We start from the raw sequence: 12045 nt of genomic DNA, 5'->3' as shown, positions 1-12045 counted from the left end.
TCATAGTCTCCCGCCATTGTCGTTGTTGTTGCTGCCACTTCCACTCGGCCTCAAGCTTTGATCATATGGCATCATTGAGCTTGACCCTACTCCATGCGGATGATCCATACCAACATTGGGTGCCGGTCGAGTGGCAATAGGCATTCCACTAGTCATATTCTTCACCCAGGATTCCATGTCACTCCCAAAGGTGGTCACAGCTCCTCTCAACCAATCGAGTTGCTCATAACTGAGCCCCTCCATACCTAATGGTATCATATTCTCCCTCATCTTCAGCAATTGTTCGCCCCGTGCTTTCTCTGCAGCTATCTCTGCTTCTAGTCGAGCCAAATGGTTGAGCTCGTATTGCCGAATCCAAGCCAAATCTCGACCCTCTCTCCACTGATCACCTTCACTTATATTCTCTGGTGTAAGGAATTTTCTGGAAACAGAATCAATACTTGGATGTCCGAACGAATGGGCTTTTTCACCAGGAGAAAACACTACCACGCCAGCCTCTGCACCCGTCAAAGTGCATAGCTCACTTGCTTTCTTAAAAACTCCAGACTTGCGCTTCGAGAAAGTGACTAGAAGGTTGCTCTCCTTCTCTATCTTTTGCATAGGGATCTTGCGACGGCCAAGCTTTCGACGGGATGAAGATTCAGCTTGATCTCGAGGACTGCTCATAGTGTCGAAAATGAACAAGAAGGTAGGTTTGTAAGAGCTTAGAAAATATGTTAGAAAACAAAAGAACTATGTTTAGTAAAACTGTGTGTATATTTTCATCTATGGATATTCTAATATTTATACTAGTTTAAACTTTTCTGATTACTTTACTTTTGAAGGAAAAGCATATTGATGTCATAATTCCAATTTTTATTTATGTAAAATTTATTTCTTGATTACTTTTGTAATTAGGAAAAGTGAATTGATGTCCTAATTCCACTTTTTATTCATGCAAAATTTGTTTCTTGATTACTATTTTGTTTGTAGGAAAAGTGAATTGATATCGTAATTCCACTTTTTATTTATGCAAGATTTATCATGTAAGTAACCAATGTTATTAGACATATAGTTAATAAATTTTGGATACTACTCTTTTCCTAATATTTGACATAAGATCTCATGGAGTTAGTAGTAAGTGATATGGTGTGAAAGTGTGGGTTTTTTTTTTTCCTAGTTTCCTTTTTTAGAAGAATTAAACCTGCCATTCATTTCCCTTAGAAAAGCAATAACTAAAAACTGGTTTAATTTTCATATATCAAACAAAAACTAAAACAAAATTTAATCATCAAATGCGTTGTCCTTATTGTAGTTATTGCGTTTCCTTCTCTTGTTGTTATTAGTAGTAGAAGTCATAGTAGTAGAATATATATATATATATACACATATATAGTTGCATGTGTATCTAGGATTTTGCAAAATTTTATGTTAAAATTAACTAGTGTTTTGCAAAATTTTATGTTAAAATTAACTAGTGCTAGATATATATACGGTGTTTAAATCGATACTAAAATATGTGCAGTATACATTAACAATAAAAGCTACATCTATGTATATATATATATATATATATTTCAAATATTAGTCCTAACAACTTTTTTGCCTTGAAAGATTTAACATAAATTACACAAAAATTAAAAATCACCGGTAAATAAAAAGGATTTCTAAGAAAATTATAAATTATAAAAAAGTTAATATAAAATAAGAGGCTACAAGTCCCGCAAAAGAAATTTTTCAACATAAAACTTACTCTATACTTGAAACAATCTTAAATTTTTTTATATAATTTACTTCTTGATATAATGTATTATATAAAAGTATTATTGCTTCATCAAAACTTAGAATTAATGAAATTAAGAAATCAATATCAAAAGTGTGGAGTTTAATAAAATGGGGTAGTCTATTGTGAAGTAGTGCTGCCAAGTAACCGTAAAATGAATTTATATCGAAGAAAATTTCTTTAACACTAAACAGCGTATCCATTTTTATTAAACTTTTATTCTTCCCATATCATTTGATGTTTATTGAAATAAATATTATATCACATAATTACGAAAAGAAATCATGACAAATATGTTTAAAATATTGAAAACATGCATGCAATAATGGAAAATATGAAATGATTCATATACATATGCATATATATGAAATATAAATCACTTTTAATAATTGTGATAAGGAAAATAGATCATCGTAAGCGTAAATTTTCAATAATTTTCAATTAAATAAATAAACAAATAAAAATATAATAATGTATTTTTTTAAAATAAAAATTGGTATGATATAGCTTGTATTTCTTTTCATACTGTTTATTATTCAATCGACTATTTGTGTTTATATAAATGCTACAATTCATACTAATTTTCATTTAGCACAACACTGATGGGATGAACACATAATGTAGAAGAAATATGAATTATCAATCTCTTGTGTTGTATGAAATAATTGCAAGAAAGCAACAAGGCAACATGAATAAAGCAATTGACAGAGAACATGAACAAATTTTTGTGTTAAAAACCACCCCAATGTGAGGGATAAAAGCTATAGGATCAAAGCTAAGGAAATCAGTACTACACTAAAATATGGTAGAAAATGTTCAATAAATTCCTCCCATATGATAAACCAAAAGATATAGCATATTATTTACTTATTTATTTATTTTTAAGATATAGCATAACCTTGTCAAAGAATAGATGAAAGTGAACAACTCACTACAATGACGAACTTTCTGAGCCAAAATAATGGTGCCTAAGAAATCCGAACACAATGTCCACCATTCCAATTTCATCCCAAGATATCTTGAACAATATATCCAAAATTTAACCAAATTCAATGGTTAGATTTTTCATATCAGCATCAACACCAAAACTACTTGCAATAGCAATATACGAAAGAGATATCTATATTTGAGGACCATAACACACATTACGGTGTTCTGAATCCAATCATCACCATTTACAAAAATTTGTTAGGAAACTACTATAGAAATTTGAGGTTAATCCGGCGGTCGAATGTTTGTAGATTAGCTTTTGTGCAGGAATGTTCTTAAGGCACGGCAACCACCAATTTTTTCCTCACTTCTTTTTGTACACCTCCTTAAGTTATTAGGTTAGACACTTCAAAAGTATGTCATTCACGGATATTATGAAAATCTTCTTTGTGTAGTAACATTGAAGAAAATAAATTAATAATTGAGTAGGGAGTTTCATTATTCTTGCGATCGATCTACAATGATGACTATGTACATAAACTGTCTAATATCGATTGATGGTGTAGGGAGATTTGCCATCCTTTCATTCAATCTACAAATATCAATCTTCTCCCTTGGAAAAGGTTTTGTCAACATGTATGCATCATTATTATATATTCTCATGAACCTTTTCATCTTCAAGAAAATATAATTGATAACATCTTTTATTCAATGATAACCCAAATGGACAACGCTTTGATTGTTACAAAGTATTGTGTACCTCTTTTGATTGAAGTCAAGCTTCTCCCTAAATTTCTTCATCCACAATAACTATTTACAAGCTTCAATTGTTTCGATATACTCTACTACTATTATAGAGATTGTGCCATATTCTTGTCGCGGATGAACATCACTTGGAAAAGATTATACGGTGTCCTAAGGTAGATTATGGAAATAACCATGGATTGGAAGTAGGCAAAACACAATTAGTATTTCTAAGATCCTACTATCAATTTAGAGGACTTATTATTATGAAAAAATATATTGCAAAAACTATCTCGTATATATGCCTAATTATCACTCTTATACTTTAATTATCAACCTACCAAAATATATACTACAAGTGTCACAATTTTTATATTTCAGGACATTGACTACGCGTGAGTTTCACAGCCTGCCAAATCCATGCGCTACCGCCATTGGATGATACGTGACACAATGTTAGATAATATAAAATATGTAAAGAATATCTTTAGCGAAATTTTGGCATGTAAATAATATTTTTTAGTAAAATTGTGACATGTACATGATATATTTTGGTACGGTGTCAATGTAATGCAAGTCATTACTATTGGAATAGAAATTCACGAGCGGTCAATTTACTAAAATAACAAAGTTCTAACATGTGCAAGATATATTGTTTGGGATCAAATGGCTTGGCATGTGAGTGTTGGTAGATATGTGCTGCCTGTTGTCTTTGCAAGGTAAAAATGATTGGCTACTATAATGCAATTTCAAAGTTTAATATGCATTATCAACGGGTTATAAGAATGCCTGAAGCAGTTCTACTTTGCTTATTATTACATTACATTGTTATCAAATAGACAAGTCATAGTTTGTTATACAAATATACAGGCATCAATTTAGTTATAATTGCACTTAAACGCCTTTTGTATCTCACATAGTAAGAGTCATACCTACACCAAAACTAGAATAAAAAAATCAAAACACCTCTGTTCCTGGTTTTTCAAAATATATATTGCACAAACCATCAAAGGAATAAATAGGCAGTCTACACGGACCATCACAAAAAATTGTATTACAAAACATTAAAGTGCATTACAGTTTCTGCATTACTACTACTACACCGCTGCTGCTAACAGCAACTAGGCTGCACTGATGCTACTACACCACTGCTATTATTAAACAAACAAGGCAAGGTATGGTAACACAAGATGACAGGAGACGAACCATTGAACGCATACCAACTACTTAAAACAAGACTTTGCTATGCTAAGCATCATAACACCAACCATGACAAGCTTGATGTATCTCAATGTAGCTCGCAAGGCTTTTATTGACGGCGTGGTTCTTCCATAGCCACCTTCAATTGAGATGCTTCATCCGCGACCACCTTTGTTTCTTCGAGTTGCTTCCCATCAAATGAAGAGGATTAAAGCTTCAAGTTGTTCACGTCATCCCCATCGTTGCTCTACTCCCTAACGCGAGTGCTCACCAGATCAAGCCAAAAGAAGAAATCACAGGCTTCAAGATAGCAATTTCAAAATAATTTTTCTTGTATTTTCTTTGTTGGAGCGACAACACGGATTTCCGAAACAGCCCCACACTTGCCTCGTGAAAATTGTTACCATAGGTCAGGATCTCCCCTTGTGAAATTCAATTTTGAGCAGCTAAATGACATCTATGTGATAGAAAACTAACAAAATATGGAATAATAGATGAGGAAAATAAACTTTATTTCTCGATATATTCACTCTACAAAACTATTACAATATATATAAATATATAATGTAAAAACATAAATATCACTAATTTATTATCCAATATTCACTCAATCATATATTATTATATAATTTATTACTCAATATTCACTAAATCAATATATATCAAACTTTATTATATAATCACCAAATTAATATAAGATTATTCTCCATTAATATCATAATTAAGTTCTATCACCCTCCCTTAATTATGATATCCCGCCGAAGTCATCCCAAGCATTTTCATCAACTTCACAAATGATTCATGCTTCAATGGCTTTATAAAAATATTGGCAACTTGATCTTCAGATTTACAAAACTTCAATTCAATCTTCCCTTCATTCACGGCTTCCCTCAAGAAATGGTAACGAATGTCTATGTGTTTGGTTCTCCCATGTGCTATAGGATTCTTGGCCAAATTAATTGCCGAAACATCATCGACTTGCAATTGTATAGGACCTTCAAGCAGAATGCCAATTTGATCCAACACATTTCTCAACCAAATAGCTTGACATGCACTTGTGGACGCAGCAACATACTCAACTTCACAAGTTGATAGTGCCACAATAGGCTATTTTTTCGAAGACCAGGAAATAACAGTAAATCCATAAAAAAAAAAAAATTTTTCCGGTATTAATCTTTCAATCCTTAAGATCTCCTCCCAAACAGCTATCGGAAAATCCAACAAGAGAATTGCTAGACAATGAATAAAAAAGGCTATAATCATGAGTGCCCTTTAAATACCTCAAAATCCTCTTAGTAGCTTGAAGATGCATGCAATTGGTGTGGAGATTCCATGAACCTGCTAATTAGCCCAACACCATAAATATTATCCGGCCTCGAACATGTGAGATATCGTAAGCTTCCAACAATTTGTTTGAAATATGTCGGATCGACAGCAGACTCATCTTCACTTTTCATTAACCTCGTGCCAACCTCCACTGGAGTTCGTGCAACATTACAACCTTGCATGTTAAACCTTTCTAATATTTCAGAAAGGTACTTCTGTTGGGCAACAAAGAACCTATCATTTCTTTGAGTAATTTTGATGCTAAGAAAGTATGACATCAAGCCCATGTCGGTCATATCAGACTCGCGCTTCATGGATAATTTAAAATCCTCAATCATGCGAGGATTGTTCCCTGTAAAAATAAGATCGTCAATATATATACACAACACCAACTTGTTGCCAGTAGGAGTGACTTTGACATAAAGAGCATGTTCACTTGGACATCTTTGAAATCTAATTTTGGAGAAGAATGAATCAATCCGCATATTCCATGCTCGCGGGCTTGTTTGAGTCCATATAGGGCCTTCTTCAATTTATACACCTTGTGCTCATTTCCATGCGATTGAAATCCTGGAGGCTGCTTCACATAAATCTCCTCTTGAGGTGGGCCGTGCAAAAATGCGGATTTTACATCCGTTTGATGTATATTCCAACAATTTTGCGCAGCTAAGGCTATCAACAACCATACTGTCTCCATTCGAGCTACAGGCGCAAATACTTCTTGAAAGTCGAATCCGGGCCTTTGTTCATAGCCTTTCGCCACAAGCCTCGCCTTATACCTTTCTACTTCTCCATTTTCCTTCAACTTCCTTTTAAAAACCCACTTGACATCAATGGGTTTGCAACCATATGGAGCATTCACAAGCTCCCACGTATGATTTTTTTCGATGGAACTCAACTCCTCCCTAGCTTTCACCCATTTACTATTTTTTGTTGCATCATCAACCGAGGCAGGTTTGCAATCTGCATACATAGCCATATGCACAATTTCTTCATCATTAGAAATGACATCATCAGAAGTTACCACATAGTCACGTAGTGTGACCGGAAGTTGTCGCTGACGCCTTGGCCTTTCGTCGAAAGTATTGGCTTGTGTCGGCCTTTCATTGGAAGTATTGGCTTGTGTAGTTTCTTCAACCATACTGTGAATTCCACCTTGAGATGCACCTTCAAATAATTCAACACATCGGCTTTGAGTGGCTTGAGGCAAACTCCAACTCCATGTTTCATCGTCTACAAAAATGACATCATTACTAATGATGACTTTATTTTTTGTTGGGTTAAAAACTTTGTATCCACCATACGCATAACCCACAAAGATGGTCTTTTATCCACGATCATCAAACTTTGTTCGAGTGGCTGCCGGAATGTGTACGTAGACCACAGAACCAAATACTCTCAAATGTTGAACCTTAGGTTTGATTCCGCACTATGCTTCTACTGGCGTCAAGTCACGAATAGCTTTTGTTGGAGACCGATTCAACAAATACACCGAACAAGCGAAAGGTTCTCCCCAAAAGGAATTCGGCAACCCTTTGGCTCTCAACATGCTTCTTGACATATCCAAGATGGTTCTATTCTTCCGCTCTGAAATTCCATTATGCTGAGGAGTGTAAGGTGGAGTTATCTGATGCTCGATTCCATGATCCTCGAGAAAACTCTTGAACTCGGAAGAAATATATTCACCACCACCATCTGTTCGTAACCTCTTTATAGAAAAACCACTTTGTTTTTCTACATGAGCTTTAAATTTCATAAAGCTTGTGAACACTGCAGATTTCTAAGGTAGCAAATAAACCCAAATCTTTCGAGAAAAATCGTCAATAAATGTCAAGAAGTACCTGTTGTTGCCATGAGATTCAACACTCATCGGGCCACAAACATCGGAGTGAACATTCTCCAATAAGTGATTCGCCCACCAACTATTTTCAGTTTTGAATGCTCGCCTACTTTGCTTACCTGAAATGCATGCTTCACACACTTGATTGGGGTGATCGATCTTTGGCAATCCTTTCACCATATTCCTTTGAGCGAGCTTTTCAAGCTTTGAAAATTCAAGTGACCAAAGCGAAAATGCCATAACCAAGACTCATCTTTCACCATTGCATTAGGACATGTATACACGCCGCTAGGAATATCAACATGAAACATACGATTCTTTGTTAAAGTGGTCTTCAAAATAAGTGTATCTTTTCTGTCGAGAATCGAAAAGCACGCCCTTTAGAATGCATTTCATATCCTTTCTCCAACAATTGGCCCATGCTTAGGAGATTACTTTTCATAGCAGGCACATAGAAGACCTCCGACATGAACTGTGATCTCCATTCCTTAACTTAATAAAAGATGCATTGTTTCCCTATAACCGGCACTGTGCTATCGTCGGAAAACTTAACTTGAGATCGGACTGATTCATCAAGTTCAATAAAAAGCTCGCGCCTACCGTACATGTGATTTGTACACCCGGTATCTAGAAACCATGTATGAGAGTTTGGCACTTCATTGGTGGAAGTAACCATCAAAAGAGCATGGCCATGATCATCTTGATCGTCATAATCTTGCGCATAATGCACCTTTTGGTCAATTCCTTTGTATCTGCATTCATTAGAATAATGACGGAATTTATGACAAGTATAACACTCAACATGTGACTTGTCAAACCTTCCTTTGTTCCAACCACGCCCTCGACCACGATCTCTGTAACTTTGACCTCTTTGATGGCTTTGATTGGAATGATCAAAATTATTCCATGCTGCCCCAACTTTTTTGTTTCCATATTGTATGTTATGGCAACCACCACGGCCACGTCCTTTTCCACGTGAATTGCCACGACTTGTAGCTTCATCGCTTTGTTTGGTATTAAGCGACACCGAACCTTGAAAGGCTTTCTCAATTGGCTTCTCCATTTTTTTTTCATTCATACGCTGCTCATGGGCTTGTAATGTGTCCGATACTTCATCAACGGTCATTGTGGATGAATCATGAGCCTCTTTAATGGCTACGAAAATATTCTTGAACTTTGCCGTTAAAGTTCGCAATATTTTCTCCACCTTGGCTTGTTCACTAAAATCATCTCCACATGTCTTCATTTGATTTGTTAAAGTCAAAAGACGAGTTACATACTCCGCCACCGACTCAAATGGTCCCATCTCCATAAGCTCATATTGTCGCCTCAATGTTTGCAATTGCACTTTCGTGACCTTCACATCACCTCTATATGTCGTCATCGATGTATCCCATGCTTGCTTTGATGTGGTGGCTCCAGCAGTTTTCTCAAACACTTCATTGGTAACACCTTGATGAATAAGATATAGAGCTTTTTTATGTTTTTTTCTTATTCTCTCGATTGGTTGTTTGTTGTGCAGCAGTTGCACCCTCCGGCAATGCTGGAACACCTTCTTTAACAATATTCAATAATTCATAAAAATTGAAAAGCACTCACATTTGGACGGTCCATCGATTAAAATTTTTTCCATCGAGAACCGGCACGGATAAAGGGATCGAGCGGTTCATGGCTTTGGCTCTAATACCACTGATAGAAAACTAACAAAATATGGAATAATATAGGAGGAAAATAAACTTTATTTTTCGATATATTCACTCTACAAAACTATTACAATATATATATAATGGATAAGCACAAATATCACTAATTTATTATCCAATATTCACTCAATCATATATTATTATATAATTTATTACTTAATATTCACTAAATCAATATATGTCAAACTTTATTATATAATCACCAAATTAATATAAGATTATTCTCCATTAATATCATAATTAAGTTCTATCACTATGACCATATTTAAGAGTAAATATTAAAATAATTCCAAAAAGACACAAACACATAAGATTATTTTCTTTCATAGACACATCTCATCCTATATGCAGGTGTTACAAATAAATTAACGAAACAAATAATTTTTCTTTAAAATTTTAAAATAATTCTATATTTATTTTGTCATATATAGATAATTTTAATATTATAGGTATTTGTTATCACCCAAAAATATCAATTTAGAGGCCGAAATATACCGAGATGTCGAAAACCCAAAATGAAGATGGTGAAGTCAAATCTAACTATTCAGTCCAAAAATATACATACCCATTTAGAATCATTGAAACATGCAATTTGGATCATTGTTCAAATAGTTAAAATTATGCATAGTGAATAGAGGCATGCAAAACAAAAAGGAGGGGGAGAAAGATACATAGACCACTATAGATCTAGTAGGATTCATCCAGTTCCCGTCCCTGCAATTTATTTTTGCTTTATTATCTGTTTTTGTTTTGAATTTCATTTTATACATTATCGAAACTTTAATTTCATACAATAATTTATTTTTCAATTACCAATTTTTGTACATTCGATCTCAATTCCCAACTCTTCCAACCATTTCCATCATGTTTCCAATAGGCCCATATGGAGTGGGCCATAAAATTTGCGAGAATAATTATAAATTTCACCCAACTCACAATATCTTGACCAAAAAATAAAAAGCAAACATAATAACTTCGAAAAAAATATATTATAAATGGAAATATGAAACAAAATATACAAATAAACACACATTTTTATTATTATTAAACAACATGAAAAACATACACATTTTTATTATTATTAAAAATACGAAAATATATTATCCTTACAATAAAGGTAAAATAATATTTAATTCATTATTACTTCTAACAATTATGCATCAATTTATTCCGAACATCAGTCTCACACAATTACCAACCATCTTCATAATCCGCCACCATTGTTATTGTTGTTTCCGCCACTTCCACTCGGCCTGAAGCGTTGATCATATGGCATCATTGAGCTTGACCCCACTCCATGCGGATGATGCATACCAACATTGGGTGCCGGCCGAGTGGCAATGGGCATTCCACTAGTCATATTCTTCACCCAGGATTTCATGTCACTCCCAAAGGTGGTCACAGCTCCTCTCAACCAATTGAGTTGCTCATAACTGAGCCCCTCCATACTTGATGGTATCATATTCTCCCTCATCTTCAGCAATTGTTCGCCCTGTGCTTTCTCTGCAGCTATCTCTGCTTCTAGTCGAGCCAAATGGTTGAGCTCGTATTGCCGAATCCAAGCCAAATCTCGACCCTCTCTCCACTGATCACCTCCACTTATATTCTCTGGGGTAAGGAATTTGCTGGAAATAGAATCAATACTTGGATGTCCGAAGGAATGGGCTTTTTCACCAGGAGAAAACACTACCACGCCAGCCTCTGCACCCGTCAAAGTGCATAGCTCACTTGCTTTCTTAACAACTCCAGACTTGCGCTTTGAGAAAGTGACTAGAAGGTTGCTCTCCTTCTCTATCTTTTGCATAGGGATCTTGCGACGGCCAAGCTTTCGACGGGATGAAGATTCAGCTTGATCTCGAGGAGTGCTCATAATGTCGAAAATGAACAGGAAGGTAGGTTTGTAAGAGCTTAGAAAATATGTTAGAAAACAAAAGAAATATGTTTAGTAAAATTGTGTGTATATTTTCATCTATGGATATCCTAATATTTATACTAGTTTAAACTTTTCTTATAACTTTACTTTTGAAGGAAAAGCATATTGATGTCATAATTCCAGTTTTTATTTATGTAAAATTTATTTCTTGATTACTTTTGTAATTAGGAAAAGTGAATTGATGTCCTAATTCCACTTTTTATTCATGCAAAATTTGTTTCTTGATTAATATTTTGTTTGTAGGAAAAGTGAATTGACGTGCTAATTCTACTTTTTATTCATGCAAAATTTGTTTCCTGATTACTATTTTGTTTGTAGGAAAAGTGAATTGATATTCTAATTCCACTTTTTATTTATGCAAGATTTATCATGTAAGTAACCAATGTTATTAGACATATAGTTAATAAATTTTGGATACTACTCTTTTCCTAATATTTGACATAAGATCTCATGGAGTTAGTAATAAGTGATATGGTGTGATAGTGTGGGTTTTTTTCCTAGTTTCCTTCTTTAGAAGAATTAAACCTACCATTCATTTCCCTTATAAAAGCAATAACTAACAACTGGTTTAATTTTCATATATCAAGCAAAAACTAAAACAAAGTTT

General features: G+C 34.4%; 2 protein-coding genes across 2 annotated transcripts; both read right to left on the bottom strand.

Annotated features, from left to right (window-relative positions):
* On the bottom strand, nt 1–666 carry LOC127244456 (agamous-like MADS-box protein AGL29). Its single transcript, XM_051265012.1, has one exon. The coding sequence runs from the start codon at nt 664–666 to the stop codon at nt 1–3; it is 666 nt and encodes a 221-aa protein (XP_051120969.1).
* Nucleotides 667–10709: 10043 nt separating this feature from the next.
* On the bottom strand, nt 10710–11375 carry LOC127244453 (agamous-like MADS-box protein AGL29). Its single transcript, XM_051265010.1, has one exon. The coding sequence runs from the start codon at nt 11373–11375 to the stop codon at nt 10710–10712; it is 666 nt and encodes a 221-aa protein (XP_051120967.1).
* Between the last annotated feature and the right edge of the window lie 670 nt (nt 11376–12045).

This window comes from Andrographis paniculata, unplaced genomic scaffold, assembly GCF_009805555.1.
Source record: "Andrographis paniculata isolate CXL003 unplaced genomic scaffold, ASM980555v1 Contig9END, whole genome shotgun sequence".
NCBI lineage: Eukaryota > Viridiplantae > Streptophyta > Magnoliopsida > Lamiales > Acanthaceae > Andrographis > Andrographis paniculata.
This window is presented reverse-complemented; position numbering and strand designations above follow the sequence as displayed.